The sequence below is a fragment of the Channa argus genome, chromosome 19, assembly GCF_033026475.1.
Source record: "Channa argus isolate prfri chromosome 19, Channa argus male v1.0, whole genome shotgun sequence".
Taxonomy (NCBI): domain Eukaryota; kingdom Metazoa; phylum Chordata; class Actinopteri; order Anabantiformes; family Channidae; genus Channa; species Channa argus.
In genome coordinates, this window is record NC_090215.1 from 6403931 (window position 1) to 6426989 (window position 23059).

A 23059-nucleotide genomic window follows, 5' to 3' on the forward strand; every position below is an offset into this window, starting at 1 on the left:
AGACTGCAATGTCCAGTGTGATCGTGTGGCAATGGCAAAAAGTTTTACCTGGCCCACAGGCCAGCTTTTTGGCCAGGTATCAATAAATCAGAGAAATTCAGTTTGAATGATCAGTTTCTAGCAAATAGTTTCACTGGTTATATTAAAAATGATTTCACATTCAGAAGTGCCCTTTAGCTGTTTCTATAAGAACATTTTACACATATTTTTGCACCCCCCACCCACACACACGTGTTGCACTGTGTTTGGTTGCCTGGGGCCACTGTGCTGAGTGATGAGTATTTTTGTCAGGGCTGGTGCAGGGAGAGGCCAGGAGAGATAGCCTGACCCTGCAAAGAAAGACCCAAACATGACAACGACACACTCACAAAATCTGTGTTATTAGACTGTTAAAAAAAGAAAAAGTCTAACCAGATATTTTTCTCTTTTGATATGTTACCAGCAATGGCAAATGGATGAACGAGAAAGGCCGTCTAGATACAAGATAGTGCTTTTTAGCAATGACCTGTTTGGATTTCACCCTGATATAGAGCCCTATTTAATCAGCTGTATTTGAAATAATATAATTTTATTTATATTAAAGTTAAAATTAAAGTTTCAATTAAAGTTAAAAGAAAACATCTTAAATTTTATAAGACAAAAGCATATCTTAAAGTATCAAGGTTTTTCACTTCAATATTGTTGTGGTGGATGTGTTGCCATTTGTACAGATAATATAATCTATGGTTTCAACATTTTGTTGTTAGTGGGGTGAAGGCAGATAAAGATGATGATTATTATTTAGACAGACCTAATCTAGAGGCGACTTTGATGTATTAGACAAATGTGTGAACAAAGACAAGTTTGAGTGCTAACTCACTGCTTGTGGCTGACCTGATCTCTTCATGACAATCTAAAGGCTTCCTTTAAAAAAGGTAAGTGTTTGTTCTGTAGGTGTTGGATGTCACAACAGTACGCAATATCTGTCACCCCCCTGCTTTGTAAAACTTGTGGGCAATAAAGGTCCTGTTAGCTTTAAATTCCTGGATTGTGTGTTGACATGGGTTTAACACAACATAAAGATATACATCAGGCATATAAAAAAGGCAAATCTGTCAGATCGTATTTTAGAATGTCAATAAACATACTAGGAGGGAAAGGATATGGTCATCTACTTCAATTTTATTTGGACTTTTGGACCAGATATTACTTCTCTGCCTGTTTCTACCAATAGTTTTAGGATTACAGCCTGTTTTCTTTGCGTTTCCTCTTACATTAGGCATAAAAATACCCTATAGAACACAAGGTTTGTCTTTAAATGCCAAGTAGTGGGAAAAAAGATATCTGAAAAGGTAAAAAAAATGCACAGCCAAAGAAATATTTATAACTGCCAAAGAATCCATAAACCATAGGCTCATCCATCCATTTCACTGCTTTAATACTTCTATCCTTATTGTAGATAAAGTGTGTTAATTACCATAACAATAACATTGTTTAAGTTTATGATTAGGTTATGAGTTACAGATTACATTATGTAACGCTATGGGGAAACATCCTTAGAGGACCAACATAAGAAAACCCACCAATTATTAGGCCACACTCATCTGAAAAGCAGCCATGACAAATTCAGACAACAGTCAACTGTCAACATTGACAATTCCCACGTCACAGGAAATGCACTTGAAAACGTGAACCCCAAGGTAAATAACACAGCAGACAATATAATAGTTTTCTTCATGTGTCTTGATGATGTCAGTGATAAACCCCGACATAACCAAATATTTCAGCCATAAGAAAAATAGCAATCATGGCACCAAAAACACATGGCACATTAGCCTCTCTTTTCTATTTTTATATTTTCCACCATGTCTAGTTCTAATGTTCATCCCAAAGATGCTGGTTGATATTGAGGTTATGAAAATGTGTGGGTCGATTTCTTATGGTTTTGTGCAAATGGACACCTTCATCTCAAAACCAGAAATGACCAAACATTGTTTGACACAGAACTAAAAGCACTCTATTGTATGCAACATTACCATTTCCCTTAACTGGAAGAAGGGGGTCAAGCCCAACCAGGATTTTATACTTAATCTGCAGGTCACCTGCTACAAGTCTCTGAGTAGTTTCTGCTGAGTTTGTACACTTTCCCATTGTCTTTCTTAGATCATTTGACTCTAATTGATTCTATTAAAGACTTGATGAGAGTAAACTGAATGTCTTTGCTTTTGGAACTAGTCAGGCATGTACTTTTTTTTTTACATGTCTATCTATTTTAGACATTTTTAGATCAAGCTATTAAATAAACAATTTAAGAACATTAGTGTTAGATTTATGTATAATCAAGATGTAATGGCCATTTAGCAGCCTAAGTGTGAATTTCAGCAATCCCATTTTTTTTTTACTGGTATTAAGATTTTAGATTTAATCCAATAGCGTCGAAATTTTGTATCTCTGATGCTAAGTGCAGTTATTCTAAAGTCAATGCTATTATTTCATTTCATAATTTTAGTGATTAAATGCACATTATTAACAGCATACAGTTCCTTTTCTATCTTTGGTATATAGGTAGCATTTATAGAAATATAGAAAAACAAGGAGCTTCCAGGTAACTCTAGTTTGGATAAATCAGTAAAAATCTAGCTTCTCCCATATGAGATGGCAACCCTTTAAAAGCCTGCTAGTCTGAGAGGAGAAATAAAACTAAGGTGCTGCTACCCTCTGCTGGCTGACTACCAATCGCCAGGACCAAAGTTAATCTAAAGCATAGTTCTGTTTCAACTTCATGCTTCGACACAAGCTATCTAAGAAAACCTATAACGGGCTAAATGATTGTTACCATAACAACTTCATTGTCTCACTCTCCTACTGTAATGCTTTCTCCTCCAGGCTGGCTCCATTGTTCCTTTCTCAACATCTAATTCTCTTCTGTCTCTGCTGGGCTGCTTGCTCGTTAATCTGGATATATGAAGGATTGTCTCTTCCTTCGCAGACTTGCACTTCTCTCTCTCCATCTCACTCTTCTACACTCATCTTTGCTCATCTACACATACCAGCTTCCTGCTTCTAACAGGTTAATTACTCTCCCCCTGAGATTCATCCCAAGGAAAAAAACCCACCATGTAGGCTTTTGGTGCCACAATTCTGTGCTCATTCTCAACATTACAAGCAGTCATTTACATTCCATGCTGGGTGAAAAGGTTCTGGCTTAATTAGTTCCTTTGACCAACCCAAGTAAATTGAGGCATGACATTTTAAAAATTTTATGAAATATCCTGCCTGTGCTCCCTGTTTTCTTGAGAAACTCGGGACAGGATCCACTGATGGTCGCTACAAATTTATACTGACATCAAATGTTTTCACGATCATGATACCATATAAGAAATACCAGAAACTAACATAATATGACAAATAAAATATAAATTTAATTGTTAGTCTAACACCAACAACTGACCAATTAAACCTTTTACAAAATGAACATAAAAAGTTTATAGTGGTTCTCTACTTATTTTCATTTTTAAAAATCAACAAACTACTGTCAGTTAAACAGAGGTTCCCCAAAGTTTGTGTGAAACTACTTATTGCTAACAATCTCAAAAGTAAATATTGTGAACTTTTATTAATGGAGTCCACATATAGCAGTCAATGTGCAGAGCTGATGATTACGTGGCTGGTGAAGGCTCTGAGATGTGGTTGTAGAAAATAGCTAATGGAAGTCAGAGTCTCTGAAGTCAGAAATACCCACTTGTTAATTATGTTATTAATATACTAATGACATACATTACATTAGTGATTCAAGTTATTTAAATTCAAGTTATCATTTGATTATTATTTTAGGAATAAAATAATAAGGGGGCCTGGTGGCACAACCTGTAGAGAATCGGGTTGGGATACAGAAAGCAGTGGGATCAAATCCCCAGGTGTGGCCCTATCCAACCACCAAGGACCACCTTGGTGCCGGTCCTGAGCCCGGATGAAATCGGAGGGTTGCGGCAGGATGGGCATCCGGTGTAAAACTCATCCCAAATCAAAAGCTGTCAACTGCCAGCAGGAAGACAAGCAACATATGTCCTTTTCTTTTTCTTTTCTTCTCTCCATCCATTTTTCAACAGCCAGTGATACTTGTAGAAAGTAGTATAGTAGTAGTATCAGTTTGAACAAAAGCCTGTTTCTAACATGACTTCAAGCAGGGGGCAGGACATGATGCAAAATCAAAGCTGTGGAGGTGACAGTGTTTTGCTTTGTAATCTGGCCATATACCACAGAATCTCATTGTCCTCCCAGTTCGGCATTGCCTTCGTATGAATGAATGAGTTCTTCCCCTTCGGTTGTTTGTATTTGCCCGGTTTTGTGGCAGTCGCAGGAAACTGACAAAATCAACACTCAATCATGGTAAATCCACGCGAGTATTACTACCTTTATTCACAAAAGGATCTTGGGTGAAGATAATCCGGATTTTGCACTAGGGAGCTGGCTGGGCAAAGTCCGGGTAATGTCAGGGCCAACAGACTTGGGTGTTTGTGTTCACACATACACCCATCCCAAAGAAAGCCTGGAAAATGTCTAAATTACACTCCATGTCTGAAAGGGGCTTAGGAAAAGGATATACTAGTTTAACACTGAAAAGCTAGTAGGTCAAACTGGGGCATCCCTCAATCAACAGAGGATGTATACAGTAATTATCAGAAACAATGATGCTGTTTCATTACTACTAGGGCAGTTTCACAGTCATTCACACTGATCCACATCAGACATCAACAAAACACATGAAAGCCAGGTGGAACAACTTATTAAAGTGTTAACTTCACAGTTTATATCCTTTACACTCCAAGACAGTCAGTCAGAACACATGAAGCCTCTCGGGTGAGAGGGGAAATGTCTTTAAGACGTCAAACTAGTCCATTTGCCACTCAAAGGCACCTTTGGTATGTAAACATTGTAGAAAGTAGAGTTACAGTCTGTTTAGGATTCATCTTTCTTTTTGCTCAATGTAAGAGAAGGACAGTGTCACTGATTGCAAGTGTTTTTTTTAACATTTTACTCAATGTTTTATTCATCAACTTATATTGCAATGCTTTCTTTTCAGCAGAGCTTTGTAAAAACTGCTGTGCATCATCCCTGCAGTCACTGCACTTTATTTTTCCCCTAAATAAAGGGAATGAATTTAGTTTATCACTTGAATGTCACTCACACACCAGGTGCTACTGCAATAGTCAAATATTCACACAGACACCAAATTTGTCATGACACACATGGGTACACGTCAGGAACCCCACAGCCACAGCAATGTACTGTGGAAAGAACACAGCATGCATAACGTATTGCTTATTTTGTAGCCTCGTGGTCTTATCAATGTGGGAGCTAATTATAAGTTTCTGTTTTCTTGAATTACCCACTCTACTGCTCTCGTGCACCACAGACCTCACAGACACATTGCTGATGAAAAACTCCAGTTTATACAAACCGATGCATTCATGTATGGGGATAGGAGGTTCCAAGGCTGATGATGGTTCAGAAACATTCTGTGGATATTTATGCTTAATCTATAAACATTCACCTTCAGAAAGCGCGGTATATCTAGATTTTAATATTTTTAATTGACATTTATCATGGAGTGTGACATATTTAATCTGAAAACACATTTAATCTGAGAACTCACCTTCTCGTAGTAATCAACATTTTTCTCAGCAGTGGAAATAAAAGCTGATTTGAGATCAGTTGTCATGCTGTTTTTCCAGTAGGACCAGTCTCCTTTCAAGGCATTGTTGGCTTGCTCCAAGCGATCAGCCAGACCATCCACCTCCTCTTGTAGCTGCCCATTAAACACACAAAGCAATGACTCAATACAGATATGATTCAAAATATTATTTTTTCTATTATTACCATCCTTAGCACAAACAATTTCCTTAAAATTGCATTGCAAGGATTCCTAACGAGAGAGAGTTTGTTCGTCATATAGACCTTTACTTAAACAAAGTTAGTTACCGACAGCTGTCAGATTGGTTTAAAGTGCTTCTAAACTTTTGTCAGGTACTGTATACCACTGGTAGGCTGTACACAACTGATACACTGCAGAGCAAGGCGCATAAATACAAAAAAGGTGGCAGCAGTAACCAAACTCAAGTGAAAGTGCAACTACTTGTCTGAAAAAAAAGCTACTCAACTGAAAGCAGAAGCACAACTTCAAATCCTTTACTCAAACTGAAGTTAAACATGCTCTAAACCACTAAAAGCATCACAAGGTTACACACCACTGATACCGTTTTTAATGGGAAAATAAATACTTTTACACTAGTGCTTTAAACTGAAAAAAAAAATTTAAATATGGCAAAGAGAATTTTCAAGCAATTACAGACATGATATGGAACTAAAAAAAGCAATAGGGAAAGATGTTACAGGTTTTTACTGATGTTTATTGATTTTATCCACTTTCTGTAATCACAGCCGGTTAAATAAGGGATCATTCTTGACAAGATGCATTATCAATGTTTTAATCGAAAATGCAAAAGTCAACTGAAAGTTGAATAAATAAATGTTAATACAAGTTACATTGTATAAAGTGAGTCTGTTGGTGTAGTGCATTCTTGGAGCTTTCAGTAAATGCCTACAGCTTAAACTCACACAGAATTTGATGGCACTGCGTAAACTGACAAAATCTTATCAAATCATTTTTACCATATTTTTTAATTACAGACACTGTAGAAAAAGCGTTAAGGTTACTTTTGCTTGAAAACTCATTTTATAAATTAGAGCCACACTGCCCCATGCTGGCTGTGTGAGGTGTCAGAGAAACACAAAAAGAATTGACATAATTAGAGGCTCTTTAATTTAATTCCAAGGTTTAATTCAAAAGTCAAGTTGGTGTGATGAAATGATTTTCTGTACCGTTTAGGTTGAGAAAGAATTTTATCTAGAGTTCAGTACAACTCTAAAATACTGTTCATACCTGACATTTCTGGTTTATTGTTCATATTTGTTTTCAGATCATTAGTCCTGATATTATGCCTAAAGGAACTGACAGCAATGACATAACAACACGTACTGCCACAGAAGTGATGATTGTAGCTCAGTCTTGGTATGTGCTGTCCTTCATATGAATACACATTAGCAACCAACCAGTTCACCAGAACTCAGCTTCCCACCGCTGTGTTTCAGTGTTCTGTGTGCTGGAACTCCTTTAGCCAAACTGACTTTATCTAGAGATAAACTCCATTCAGCCATTTGTTGGTCACATCAGAAAATATCTAAGCTAAATCCCAAATGGGAAAATGAGCACCTGCTGCAAGTCTCCCTGACGTTCATTACAGTTGTAACAAGCTCTCCCACTAACTTAATATTAGGTAGCACCTCCTTTGGAAAAAATAACTGAAATCATTCGCCTCCTGTAACCATGAATGAGTTTCTTACAGACTCCAGTCTTGCTTTTTTATGCCTTTGTGTCAGCAGTGGTGTCCTTCTGCGTCTTCTACCATAGCGTCCCTTTTCATGCAGTTGGCGACGGATAGTGTGAGCTGACACTGTTGTACCCTGTCTCTGCAGTTCAGCTTGAATTTGTTTGGAAGTTAATCGGGGTTCTTTATCAATCATTCGAACAATCCTCACTCTTCAGTCCACATCCAGGGAGGTTAGCTACAGTGCCACGGGCTGTAAACCTCTTCATGATATTGCGCACAGTGGACACAGGAACATTAAGAGATCTGAAGATGAACTTGTAGCCTTAAGATTTTCCATGTTTTTTCCCCAATTTTTTTCTCTCAAATCCACAGACACCTCTTTACACTTGGATCGAGAAATATCAAGATTGATGCATCCCAATACAAATGTGCCACTAATGTAACACCCTGACTAAACTGCACTTCAATGGCAGCAGTAGTGAGCAACCTGCTGTATACCAGACTGTCTGACAACAACATATTTGAAAAACACACCTGTATAAACTTTCAAAAGTGAGAATTAAGCTGTGGTCTACTTTACAGGAGATTTTCTTTCACAGTGGGGAATGATTGGTTGGTTTTACTAACATGCATCCGTCTATTTTGCCTTCTCCGTTAAAGTAAAGCACAAAGCTGCTCTTACAAGGATTCCTGTGCTACTCAGCACTGTGTCATGACAAAAAACTAACATGTGGACACCAGGAGTTGGTTGGTTGTTAAAACAAATTTTTTTTCCCCTTGTATAAATGCCCTGAAACATGTATGGTATTACTGAGACATTGAATGTCAGTCCTAATAACAGGATCTGTCAATCTAAGATATGCAGTCATAGAAACAATGGGTCAAAAGAAAAAAAGGCAGTTCTGTTCACTTGTACCCTGTGCCCTGTCAATAAGAAAATACCTTGTATACTATAACACAGTTGGCCTCCCTAATTGCCCAAATGACAACTTCTTACAATCCAACATTTTTCCCACATAGCTAATAAATTAATAACCCAAGGGAAGGTCTTCCAAATAAAAGATGAATGAAAGCACGTGTGTTTCCTGGGTTTTCATTTGGCTCAGCATGTGGCCGCATCATTTCTTTGACAAAAAGCCCCGCTGGAAATGGTTACAAAGGCATGCATTTGATTTTTCCCCCTCTCATTAGTGCAGATCTGATATGAAGCTGAAGAACTGAATTAAAGTCGCCCCCACCCCACCTTAAGACACACAAACACACACACACACACACACACACACACACGGCTAATTAAAGCAGGAATACAATACACGTCTGTGGGGGAATATCTTCATCCTGCTTCTTAATTAAAATCTCACAGATGGATTTTGATATCAGCTAGGACACACACCTGCAAGTCTACACACACAGACACAACATGCAAAAAGATGCAAACACCCCCAGTACAGTGTTAAAAAATAGCTCTGTCCTTTGCTTGCCTAATTTCATGTCTCCATTCTTTGTCTCCTGACATTTTGAAGACAGTCGGGTATCGAAAACTGATACGGGAATTTTCATTATGCCATGATTAGCTGCTGGGCTTACGGTGTGAAATAATATTGACAGCTCTTATTCCCACTGAGCTGCGGACTGACTTGCAGTCAACAAGCAGGGATATTTAGATAATCCTCCCAGGAAGCCCACTTTCCTCCACAATATGAGCTAAGGGTGGCCCTGTGAGAGAGGCCCCACTCCATGCTTCACTTTATTACACCTAATCTCTGGGAGGATTGGACTCCAGGACACACAAACAGAGGGATTCGGGAAATGAGGAGGGGAGCGCGTGTGTCAGACTTTGTCAGTGTGTGTGGGATGTAAAAATTGTACTTACAGTTTCTTGGTCAGCTTTTCTGGATATTAGAGCCTCGTTCTTGGCTTCAAATTCAGCCTGGATGTTGTCTCTCCGCCTCATCACAGCCTAGGAAAGACCAGTAAAATGTTACTTTTAGTAATACTTGTTCAAGGTCACGCTTTTTCAGAAACAACTAAATGTCTAAGATATATTTCTGCTGCTGAAAGGAAGAATCAATTTAAAGAGAATTTATCTTAACTGCCTATAAGTCGTTCATTTTGCGGAAATCTCAGTTTATTTCTACATCTGCCCCACATGCCACATAGTCAGGAATGGACTTTTCTCTGCTCTTCCGCATTTTAAACCTATTGTTTACCAGCAGCGATTTGTAAACCTGGTTGGAAACAGTACTATCAGTTTTTCTGACACATATGTCAGTGCATGAAATACTGCGACAAAATCACCAATATGTTCATAAACACACTCAAACTTATTTCAACTTTCTTTTCGATAATCTGATGGCATCTAAATCCTGGTCATTTTTCTGTACAAGTCTCAACTGCAATCATACTAAGTCATACATAGTTACATTTACATGTCAGTTTTAACCCAAGACAAATCAGAACTGCATGCTGTCATATTAGCATTTAGGCACTGAGTGAGCCATGTGTTCGTACGGTTATGAATATAATATGCAAAAGTAAATATCCAAATAGTTTAAATATATGTTATTCTACAACCTCAATTCAAAAAAGGTAAGACAATGTGTATAACGCAAATGATTTGCAAATCTCATCCACCCATATTTTATTCACAATAGAACATAAGCAAATGTGAGCCTTTAGAGATTTTTGGGACAAAGAGAAAATTGAAGTTAAGCTGCTGAGACATATTATATTGTGAACGGCATCTACTGGTCCCTTTACCACACAGCAAAAGATCCTAAGCAAAGCTCTTTAGCTCAGTGGTGCCACAATGGTAGAACCAGCTAAAAAAAAAAAATAAATAAAAAACTATGCACACCCAGCAGCCCCTCTCCAAATATTCTAAAAATTGATGAAAACAGAACTCTTCTGTAGTTTCCTATGCATTTAAACTTTGTCGCTTTGCCAAATCACTAAATGTAAATGTAGTACAGATTTTGAATATCCACTGGCACATGGAATGTGTGTGCTGTAATGTATTTCAGGGTAAAGACCACCAATGGCTCCATTGGAGCTTGTTTCGGAATTGTGCACAACTGAGCACATGTTGCATAACAGAAGAGATCAAGCATTGCTGTATCAGTAATTCTTACTGACAGGTATATTTGCTGCTACACTTACCTTGAATTAACCTGGAATTTGCCTGCAAATCTTAATTTTACCTTCATATAAACTGAACCATGTTTACATTTTCCCATAGTGATCTATTTACTTTTTGGCAAGCCATGTGTAGCAGTGTCAAATAGTGTTGGCTTAACAGATTTTCTTTATTACTCTGTTGATCTTGGCTTCATGTTCTGTTGATCAAGACATGTTCGAGCAAAGAAAAACATTGCACTAAATTTTAATTTGCTGATAGCAGGCGTGAGTTGATTTTTTTTTTTATTTGTTGCAAGAAACCTTAATAGCATACAGTGATCCAGTGAAGTGTGGAAATTGTGAAAATACCATTGTGTAAATCTTCCTCTCCCAAACATAGTTGGTATTTTTCTTGTTTGCTACATGTAACTTGTTCAAAACAAAGGCTAATAGGACTTTCAGACCAAGGTGATTTTGGGGGCATTTTTCTGTGGAACTTCACCTGGACTTACAACAGGTAGGCGTGAAAATTTTAATTTTATTATTTGGAGCAAAAATATGAAATTCTTCATTCCTATAGATTGTTTCTATTTTGTAGATGCCATAATTATTGAGTTTCCCTGTTCTCTATTATCTCTATAGTAAGGTAGGTTGCAGATGTGAGAAGTGTGGCTAGGGCCTACCTTCAATGTCTCACTACAAAGGACGTACTCATGCAGGGTGGGGATCAGGACCTCAGAGAGATGGCAGACCTGCTCTTCTGTTTCCTTACTACACCGGTCCACACAGCTGGCCACACCCTTCAGTGGGTCTCCGAGCTCTTCCTCAAACCCTGCCCATTGAGTGTAGGTGGGGCCATACTGCTTCAGCTCATCCAGATACTCTGGAAGCACAGAGGACAGATTTCAGCACTTAGGGATTCTTGCTCATAAAACAGCAACCGGTCACTCCAATCTAGAAATTAAAGAAAAAAAATCTGTAAAAGTCAGAAACGACTCCTCAGTGTGAGTGCTGCAGTACCTCTCTGCTCTTTAGCGATCCTTTGGGCGACTCTATCCACTGAGCTCATCTTGTTGCCGAAGTCTTCCACATACTCCTGCATCACAGTGAACTCCTCTGGCCGGCTTTTCAAGCCTCGTACTGAGTTGGCTACTGCCTTCATCGTCTCCCCCATCCTGCTCAAAAAGCCTGCACCCTGTTTCCTGTGAGCTGTCAGGTCCTGCAGGATGTCATACCAAAGGCTTTTAGGTAAACTGTGTACCAGTGCTGATCTAGCTCCTGTTTTGAAAATAAAAATGTGGACGTCTTCCCAACTGAGAGATGTATAGCTGGCTGTTGGAAATTAACTTTCACTAGTATTTACTAGGGTTGTACAGGAAGACATAATCATGTGCCATACCTGACAGTTTTGATGAGGAAATATTCTGAATGCAGCGTTTTAGTTTCCCACATGAACATCGCACGTAAACATACTGATGGACTGGAGTACTGAAAACAGAGCGCAGCTAGCTGAGCTAACCCTCTGGCTAGTAAATGTCATGGTTAATGCAAACAAGAACGCAGAAGATCGTAAGCTGTTCACATTTTTGGTAAAAATATATCATTTGACAAAGACAAGCAGATAAGCTGAAATGAGGGCGCCTGCATTGTTCAGTGGTGATTTGGTATCTTTTCTTTTGGTTTCTTTTCCAGAAAAACAAATTTTAAATACATAATGAAGGTGATTGGGCTCCAGTATGAAATTCGTTCTTGTCCACATTTTAGCTGGAAAGTCCCATCCGCACACCCAAAAGCTGCTGTTGCCAATAACGTGTAATGTAGCATTACAACCATAGTATTACTAAGGCCGCTGTTAACGAGACAAAACCAGACCAGGAACAAAGGTAAAAAAAAAAAAAAAAAAAAAAAAACCCCAATTAAGCCAAAGTTGAAAAGATAAATATAAAGGGGTAATTTGTACAACTAATTGATTCCATGAAAGCAAACAGATTATACAGGTGTAGCTCACCAGGAAATGACACTTGCAAGCTTCATTTAACATTATATGAAAAGCTCTAAAGAAATAATTGTTTTGGAAAATGTAATTCTTTCCTTCAATATCAAGGTCAATATAGTGTCTGCATGCTCAGTTCCAAGACAGAGAAAGGATGTGGTTAGCCTAGCTTAGCATATAGACTGGAAGCAGAGAGGAACAGCCTGTCTTCATCCAAAGTTTACAAATGTTGACCAATACATTTAAAACTCGTTCGTGCGTCTTGTTTAGTCTGCAAACAAAAATGTGAAGATGTAAACATTTGGAATTCAATATTTTGGTGAAGAGCTAATAATTTTTTTGTGACACTATTAAGATTAAATTGAAGTGGTGGTGTGTAAATACCTGGTGGTCATTTTGCATTTTGATTAAAAAATTTCTCGATAAAACCAACTTTTTGATCCTATGCAGATAATACTGTAGGTTAATTTTTGAGTGAGTGAGTCAGGGAGTGACTAAGAGAGTGAAAAAGAGAGAGCGAGACCTCTGCAGTGAGAAAGACTTTAAGGCACTCGCTGTAGGACAGGATGGGATGCTCGGAGATCTTGTTGAGGAAACGGTGTAGGGCCCTCCTCCGGGTCTCGATGAAGTCATTGTTGAAGCGGTCCATCATACCTTTCATCACAAACTTCTCAGGCAGTGGCTGAGAAAAGAGAAAATGAGTTAGAGTGCCAAACAGTACCAGTGCCATGGTATGAAGATGATGCAGTTCCAAATGGCAAGCAAACAGGGAAATCTGCATTGGCTATGTGTACATTGAGTAAAAAGGTAGCTCCTATTTTTCTTTTCATGTTCAGATTTTACTTCTTTACAAGTAGCCCTAATAAGCAGATCAAATCCAAATTCATATTATTTGAACATATGCTTTGTGTGTGCTTAAAAAAATGTGCTTAAAAATCAGAGGAGAAAAGGATGCATTTTTAATCAGAATTTCATTTGCAAATATCAAAATATTTGTTCTTTATTTAACATATTAGACTTTCTTGTTTCTGTATCTTCTCAAACATCATTTCCAGAAAAAAAAAGTATGAAATTCTGGAGACATCTGGACCAATTTCCATGTGCATGCAAATGAAACTAAAGGAATCCGTGACTGTAAGAAAATTACTTACAATGATCTTCTCTCCACTGAGAGCTTTGGAAAATGCCTGGCAGCAACGTTAAATTTATGTGACTTGTGGTCAATAGGCTGACACGCGCAAAACTCTGGTATGGTCTTCTTTGACTCTGCAGCAGCCCACAGATGTGTAAAGCAGATGATGTGTTGTGCTGACACTCACATGGACGATAAGTGTTGGGTGGTTTTCTTCAAGTCTGCTTCGGAGCCACATAAAGTCCTGGTAGCGCCGGCGTACCTCATACTCACTGGAGTCGAACTCACCTCGAGTGGTCTGGAGAGAAGTTCCAAATTAGTCCAATCATCATTAGATCCAACATTGTTACATACACATACAGTACACGTTACATTGCGTAGAATAACATTAAAGAGTATAGCATTAATTTCCCCGTCCTATAGCAGTCTCCATGACGAGTCTCAATTGTACTGTATTATGTAGTACTCATAACATCATTTGTGATATTCAGATTTCCACAAAGTCAAACATGTAAACCACACATTTTTTTGTTCTAGTTCAATAATAACACAGGAGCTGCTGCAGACCACCTCTTCTGTGTGTCTGGAAACAGCACTGTTAGGCACTGTACTGGACTGTACTGTACATAGTGACAGCACTAGAGGAAACACCCCAGTCTGCTTTGACCCAGGAGTAAATGAGGAGACACACCATGCTGAAAGGATGGTAGAAAAAGACAGTATGCAGCAGATATTATACAGTTTTTGAAAAGTTTTACTAAGATCATTTGTATTTGGATCTCTTCTCATGGTAAGGTAAAGGGCCACTCTGGAGCTCATATAAATGTCAAAGGTACAAGTCTTTTCCTCAAGTAAAAAAGTTGATGAACATACTTTTACTCATGTAAATAAAAGCCATTTTCTGAGTTCTTCTCTCAGTTAGAACTGACTTGCTGAGGTGCCTAATGCAGTATATAATTTCATTTTACCATGCTGTAGGCATACAGACATCTTCATCACCTTGGTTATGACTCTGTACATTATGAAGGTTTCAATGGCAGTCACATGGCTCTCTGGCTTGTCAACTGTGATGAAGAGGTCTTTGGTGTTGGGATCCTGCTGCTCTTCATCATCCTCCAGTCTGTACTGGTTGACCATAGAGCCGGGAGAGTTGGGCATAGGGTTTCCATCTTCCAGGGATATGTTCTGGGCCAACGAAAAAATGCAATTGTTAAATTGGTTTGTACTGTTATGAAAATCATGTGCAAAAGTTAATATCCAAATAGTTTAAATATATGTTATTCAACAACCTCAATACAAAAAAGTGTTTAACTTAAATAAAAACAGAATGCAAATTATTTGCAAATCAGATCAACCCATATTTTATTCACAATAGAACATAAGTAAAATATCCGTTTTACCATTTCATGGAAAATATTAGCTCATTTGGAATTTGGTAACACCCTCCCTCTTTTAAAAACTCTGTAAATGCCTGGGACATGAGGAGACCAGTTGCTGGAGTTTTGAGATTAATGTATTCCCATTCTTGTCTGATGCAGGATTCTAGCTGCTTAACAGTTCTGGGCCTTTGTTGCCAGATTTTTCGTTTAATGATGCACCAAACGTTTTGTATTGGTGAAAGGTCTGGACTGCAGGCAGGCCAGTTCAGCACCCTGACTCTTCTCCTGCAAAGCCATGCTGTTGTGATGGATGCAGTATGTGGTTTTGCATTGTCTTGCTGAAGTATGCAAGTCCTTCCCTAAAAGAGATGTTGTCTCGATGGGAGCATATGTTGCTCTAAAACCTCTATTTACTTTTCAGGATTGACGGTTCCTTTCCAGATGTGTAAGCTGCCCACACCATAGACACTAATGCCCCCCCATACAAGGCTTTTGAACTGTCTGCTGATGACAAACTGGATGGTCCCTCTGCTTTTTAGTCCGCAGGACATGCCGTCCATGGTTTCCAAAAATAATTTCAGATTTTGATTCGTCTGACCACAGAACAGTTTTCCATTGTACATCAGGCCATTCTAAATGAGCTTTTGTCCAGAGAAAATGGCAATGTTTCTGGATCATGTTCAAATATGGCTTCTTTGCATGATACAGCGTTAACTTAAATTTGTGGACTGCATAGCAAACATTGATGTCTGGAAGTGTTTTTGAGCCCATGCAGTGATCTGGACTATCATGTCTGTTTTTAATGCAGCGCCACCTGAGGACCTGAAGATCACACGCATCCAGTTCTGACCTTCGGCCTTGTCCCTTGCACAGAGAGATTCTTGTTTGATGTTCACGCACCACCAAGCCCAGTAGAAATTGGGGAGGGTTGTGTCAGAAAGAGCATCCAGCCATTCAGCTCACAGGATAAGCCAAAAGGACAAAGACAGACAGGCAGACGGACAGACAGATTGACGGACGGACAGATGTTGTATGTAATGTTTTTCTAAAATTGTTTAACCTCTGCCCATCGTTACATTCGACAGGCTCTGACTCTCTGCAATGACCCTTTTCCACCGAGTCATGTTTCTTGACCTGTTGCCAATTCATTTCATCAGCCTTTTGTTGCCCTAGTTCCAACCTTTTTGTGTTGCTTTCATCAAAATTAGGTAATATTTTTAGATTAAATGGTAAAATATCACTTTTAACGTCTCATATGTTGCTTAAGGTCTATTGTGAATAAAATACGGGTTGATGCGATTTCCAAATCATTGCATTCTCTTTTTTTATGTTTTATTCATCATCCTTACGTTTTTTGAATTGGAGTTGAAGTACAAATATTAAATTTTATTGAATTCCAAATTTTACTTTCACTACTGCAAATGGACTTCATCTGGTCTGCTTATATATATGTAATGCCTCATAGTAAGCTCAATTAGGTTTGTTAGAGTATCACAGTACCGGTTTTTCATTTCTCTTAAAACATACCTAAGTAAATGGTAAATGCCCACTTATATAGTGTTTTTATACATAGTGCTTTATAATGTTAATGCACACACACACACAACCACACACACACACACGGTGGTGGCTGCCATGCAAGGTGCTCACCTGACCCACCGGGAGCAACTTGGGGTTCAGTGTTGTGCCCAAGGACACTTCCACATGTAGCCGGGATCGGAGATCCTGGACTGCCTACCATCTGAGCTAAAGCCACCCCTTTTGTAAGCCTAGCCTAAGCACTAGCTCAGTCTCTTGGCTAGGCTAGTAACTTTCAAGGGTCTATACTCTACAGCCAAAAAAGAAAAAGAGCATATCTTACAAATCAGATAGCACAAACTTAAAACTTTTTTCTTTCTTCCCCAGTCACTGCCTTTAGTCTGTAGTTCCCTAGTCGTTTCTAAAAAGATTCTAGTTTCTATAACATTACACTACTAAAGACTGCTGAACCACGATTTCCTAAAAATGAAATTGCATAGAGGCCTCAATTCAGGCTTACTCTTTAAACACTATACTTTTTTACCTCCAGATTTTCACTTAATTGCATATGGAACTACAGAACTGTACGTATGATTATTATTCTAGAAGACTGTGACTGTTCCGACTTTCAGAAGTTAGGCTTATCAACACTGATACACCCAGTTTATCTTTGACTACTAATTCTGGGAGCCATCTGGGCCCTGTGGGCGCATTTTCAATTTGCAAACCTATCCAGATGGTGTGTGGGGTAAGTACTTGATGAAGCTAAATATGCTCTGTAAAAAAATAAAAATAAATAAATAAATAAAAAATTGGACTGGATTAATCCCCACTTGGTCCATCTCCTCTTTCATAGAAATACTACTGTAATGCCACTTAAGAGTGAAACAGTTCTCAGCTCTAAAGCCAGAGATTCAGCACAGATCAACAGGAGCTTTGATTCAGTATAAACATAGCAAATAGTCAACTGTAATGAAGCCAAAGACCAGCAGTGACAACACTCATTTTAAAGATAACCTGTGCATTTTATAGTAATGAATTAGCATTTCCTTCAGTAGTCCTCTAAGTACCATGACTGTAACTCATTCTTCCCCAGGTAAATATCTGAGGGGAATATCAACATAGCATTGAAAATTTTGAACAATCTGTAGTGAAAAGTCAGAAAATTATTATAATCAGTACAACAATTTCAGGCATTCCATGGATAGTTGGCAAAACTATTACATGCACAGTTTTCCTAATAATGTTCCGTGTAATATTTTTACTTGATCTGAATTACTGTGTTAAATCTGTTCTCTCTTTGACATAAAAGAAACTTTTTTTTTTTGGTTAATTATTTTCGGCGACCCGTGAAGGGACAAGCTGAAAACCATTGTATTGTCAAAAAAATCTAAATTAATATCAAACACACTGTAATCAATGCAATGCTGTGATAAACAAATGTTGATAATTTCCAAAAGGAGTGAGTAAATTGTTAAAGGAACATTCTTTCGCTCTGTTCTTACACACTAGAGTCTTAATTAAAGATCTTTATGATGAGTGATAGGTACCAAGCATTGATCAAAACTTGGTATTAGGTCCTGATTGGTCAGGACCGATAAGCTATAGGGCCATTTATTACCACTCTGGGTAATTGAAATCACTGTTTTCCTCTGAAAAACCATCCAATAATAATGATGCACTTAGAGTTACACAAATGCATTGTTGTTATGTTTAACTCTCTACTTTCTCTTGACTGATAAAAACTAAAGTGGTTAACGGTATCATGACAAACATTTACCTGATAAAGTTAAAGTCCAGCTAAAGTAAAAATGCTAAATGGAGCATTTCTGCTTAAGACTAAGTCATCACCCTTTGTTAGGTCTGACATGCTGCCTGATATGTCAAATGTAAATTGATTGACTCACTCACACATTGAGCCCTCATAACACATTAGCAACTGTGTGTAAATGGATCAACTGTAGATCTTGCAAACACTAAGTAAATAACGGCAACAATAAATTCCTGCCTTGTGAAGTTTAATAAAAAGGAGCCATTGTCACTTTGCAAGTTGTGGCCTATAATCTTAATGGATAATTGCACATTTAGCAATGTTCTACTAAAAGAATATCAACAAGAACACAAACAGAGGGCCTGCCTGTTATGGTTCCACAGTTAATTGTTTTAGCATCTTCATTCTGATGTGCGCAGGGTTTAAAATTGGCTAAGTGTCAAGTTTGTGTAGATTTTTCATTTTGACTATCTACCACATTGGCAGGTCCATGTTCATAGCAAAGCAGTCCCTACTGCCTAAATGGCACACTGCTTCTACCCCCTGTGTCAGGCATTTGACACAAACACACACATTTCAGCTGGCACCATGGTTAACCAATAAACAAGGAGTGTTTGGATGAACATTTGAATGACTCCTGTACTCTAACTCAGGACTTTAGTTGCAATGGATATTATTGTCTTCTTGTCACAAGTGGACCTATCCTTCCCTTTGTCCACAGCGTTTACCATGAGAGTAAAACAGAGTTGAGTTCAAGGACAATACAGAGTGTAGATCAACATTTTCGGAAACACTTTCTGCTCCCTGTCTCATCTACAAATTTTAGGAATGCTCATTTTTTTGAGCATCACATTTTCACTTTAAGACCTTTGTATGTGAGCAAATGTCAATCTGCCTCCCATCCATGCTACGCAGGATTTAAACAAATGCACCCTTTGTTGCAGACTGCAGGAACCACTGTCAGAGTGGAGCATGAAAACAAATACGACATCTCAATCAAATACAGCAAATTCAAGATCACAGTGCAAGTAGTTAGTTCTTATTACACAATCCTGTTCAGTTCTTAACAATGAGTACACTTGGCTCCAGCTTCTGTGTCCACACTGCACATTTGATGTCTGCTTTTTTAGACGGTAGCCTTTTCTAGTTCAGAATGAAAGAAGGAAGGAGGAAAAAGACAGAATGTAATAAAAACATGGACTGCATTTCTATACTGATACAACTTACAATGATTCGGGGGATCCAAATCATTTTATAATTGATTAGCTTTTTCCAAAATGGGCTGTTCAGATCATCATTTAAAAAGTTCTATATTTTTTCACATGCCAATGAAGGAAAATAAAATGTTATTTTCCGGTCTTCTGCAGATCTGCTAAGCATCCATATCAGTGGAGTTGAAGAATGTTGAGGATAAGAGTTTCACCTACACACTGTTATTGATACTAACATGGATGCGATCCTAATACTACCCATCCCTTACTTTGGGATTTCTCCTGAATAATTTGAATACCACTGGACCAAGGTAACCTCCCTGCAGCCTGTTTATTTTTAATACCATATGTACCTGTCAGTCTGAGGAAAAGAGCAACTGTGCCTGGAAGTAACTTTAGGGGTCGAGCAAAGTAAAAAGCAACCACCTATAATCCAGCTGACTTGTACATTAGGATTCAGGTTAAATCTGGTCCACGGATGTTCCAGAGCAGAAAAAGGGTCTCAAGATATACTGGCTCCAGCTCACCAGATACTGTGAGTTTACTGTTGCTGGAGATAGAGGATATTGGGAGTGAAATGTAATAATAACAACAATAATATTAAAATGTGTAACTCACAAATTCATGGTCTAATATTTTTCACACAATAGCTATCTGGTTTGTATTTCCTGTTTTTCCTGCTTTTGGCTAGACCATGCAAATTTGATGCTTTCATCTAACACGCGCACACACACACACACACACACACACACACACACACACACACACACACACACACACACACACACACACACACACACACACGCGCCACTACAGCAGTTCAATGATTGTTGGTACTTGGTTCTTAAAACCGGATTTATTTTTATTTTTGCAGAGTAAAGTTGGCCTGAAGAATGATTAACTCCATTTTATTAATTTAATTATTAATTTTTGAAAAGATTGTGAAAAAATAATGCACTTTATCATACAAACTTAGTAGCTACTATTAGAAAAGATGAAAGCAATTGTTGAACAACTGTATTCATTTTAATTTCTTTTTAAATTATATTAGCTGTTAGCAACATCTATTAGCTACTATTTGTTAATGACATGCGGCCTATGTTCATTCATTTTTCAAATAAACAAAAGCAGTTTAAACTGCACTAATCCTAGCTATTTGGGTAGTCAAAGAATTCACAAAGAAGAAGATTAGTCTGCAATGTTCGCCCCAACTAATTACATGGAACCTCCTTTCATTCAAAGGATCGTCCCACCAAACTGCATATAATAATGTTATATAACCTTGACAATGTGCATGACACATTACCCACAAAACCTTTTCTAAAAGTACATCAAATCGGTGGTTGTAATATTTTAATTCGGCATCGACACAGGCCTTTGTTAACTGCACATTCAAAGTCAGACGGTTCATTCACGTCCACACAATGTGCTAGTAAACAGCAAACAGGTAAAGCAGAACTTAAGTCTGCCAGATTAAATGCTGGTTGTTGTTTTGACGCAGTGCTGGGAAGGAAATGTGTCTAGTTACATTAGTTATATTACAAGTAATTGTCAGCCTTGTGTAAATAATAAACCTAAAAATGTTATTATTGACAAACTGTACGGAGTTTGGCGTTAGCCTTTCAGTAAAGACACTGACGGGTCCTAAGGTCAGCTCATCAGCTGACACGGGGTAGTTTAGTTTCCTTCCTTCTTTATGTGACGGTATGTGGTCAGAGTGTGGTCACCGGGCTGAAACTACTTACTAAAGAACTACATTAAGACACTAAAATACACTACACATCCTTCACTTGCTTCGCACGCTAAAGTTAAGGTGTGTGTACAGCCACAAATCCACGTAGCAAGAAAGCCAATGCTCCAGTTTCAAACTAAAGCTTTCGACTTCTTTCGGAGAGTTTGTCTTTACCTTGCTGAAAACCTCCAGGTCTTCGTCCTCATCCAGGTCCAACATGTGTCCTGAGAAGTCCGCGGGCACCGTCTGTCCGCTCATCTCACTGTCAAACTTTCTAAATGAACAGAGTTCATCAAACAGACATGGGAACTGAAAAGTTCCACCACAACTTCAGAGCTGCACAACCAAACAGAGACCGGATGAAAACGTTTCCTCTGGCGGACTTCAAAATAAAAGCTCTGCATTTAAAGCCACTGGACGTAATCACCAAATTCACGTTAATGGGATTCTGACAACACATAATCGTTTAAATGATCTTTTTGGTTTGTTTGTTTTGTCAGCAAACTGGGTAAGAAAAAAAAACGAGCAATACATTTATTAGTTTTCATGATGAATTGAAAGATAAAATAACATGACTGTTGCAGTATTTTCTTTGTCTTTATAAAATAAAATGTCTTCAATTGATTGTTTTTTAAAGTAGTATCAAATGCCGTGATACTAAAATGTTCTATATTTTTGTGAGCTTCTGAATAGAGCAGTGATTTCAGTTGCAGTTGCTTCCTAGAAACGGTTTGTAAATTATCTTTAACACTGAATAAAACTAAAATTGAGCATTGTTTTGCGGTTACTTTAAAAACATTATTTTCAACATTCAAATAACTTCACTAATCGTAGGAGGAAAGACTTTTGGAAGAACTGCTAAATTTATCTGTATTGTAAGTGAAATGTTCACAATAAGTGAACATCCAGGCTTTGATATAGAAAATGTATTTTATTGAAACTTGATATTTGTTTTCTTTAATACAGCATGTTATAACTTAAGTACAAAGCATGTGCACATTGTTACATCACTGCTACACCCCTTTACTGAAAGAAACACTTAATTATGTAATGACTGATAGAGAAAATGCGTTAAATGTGTATAGCAAATAGCATAATAATGCTGTCACTGGAAACAATTTATATCCTCAAAGTTTAAATGTTTTGCTACTTGTTGAAAGTTGAAAGTTTGCTTATCTTACGGAAGAAAAAATTAGATTTCTTCAATGTGGTATTTGAATGGAGGCTTTTATTTTGGTGACTATCTAAATTGCTCTGGTACAGTGCAGGTGACGTTGTTGCTCTTAACACATGTGGAATCGTGAGTGCGCAGATGCGGAAGAATCAGAGAAGAAACAACTCCATGAATAAGCAGGAGCAAGGCTAGATATGCTGATGCCTTTACTTTCCCCCTCAGTTTTTTACAAGACTACTCAAACCAATAAAAACCAAGTCATAGTGGAAATGTCCTGCACTGTGACAGCAACATTAATGAAAAAACTATGGAAAACAAAAATAATTAAAGGAAACAATGAAAATAAAAGTTTTTTTTTCTCAAATGTACATTCATAAAACATTATTGCATGCACAATATCATATGTAAGGTTGTTAGGTCCATGAGAGGATAGAGACATAAGAAACAACATAAAAATGTTGAAAGCACATAAAGCTGCTTGAAAGTAGACGTGCCCTAAATAAAAAGATATAATAGCAAAGCATTAACAGCCAGAGGATCAACAAGTGAAAGACTTTTTAGCTCAAATTTGAATCACAGTCCGACATTATTAAAACAAAGAGTTGAACAATAAAAGAGATTTTGATTCATCTTGTCACATATGTAAACATCTACAGTAAACA

General features: G+C 37.9%; 1 protein-coding gene across 1 annotated transcript in view; it reads right to left on the reverse strand.

Annotated features, from left to right (window-relative positions):
- Positions 1-21582, reverse strand: part of snx7 (sorting nexin 7) — a 34667-nt gene extending 13085 nt beyond the window's left edge. Inside the window, exons 1-8 of the mRNA XM_067486470.1 lie at positions 21398-21582; positions 14612-14797; positions 13800-13910; positions 13004-13162; positions 11508-11706; positions 11171-11370; positions 9244-9330; positions 5636-5788 (exon numbers count right to left, since the gene is read on the reverse strand). Of these exons, the coding sequence (XP_067342571.1) occupies positions 5636-5788; positions 9244-9330; positions 11171-11370; positions 11508-11706; positions 13004-13162; positions 13800-13910; positions 14612-14797; positions 21398-21481 (1179 nt within the window). The 5' untranslated portion in view covers positions 21482-21582. The remainder of the gene's footprint in view (positions 1-5635; positions 5789-9243; positions 9331-11170; positions 11371-11507; positions 11707-13003; positions 13163-13799; positions 13911-14611; positions 14798-21397) is intronic.
- Positions 21583-23059: the final 1477 nt, after the last annotated feature.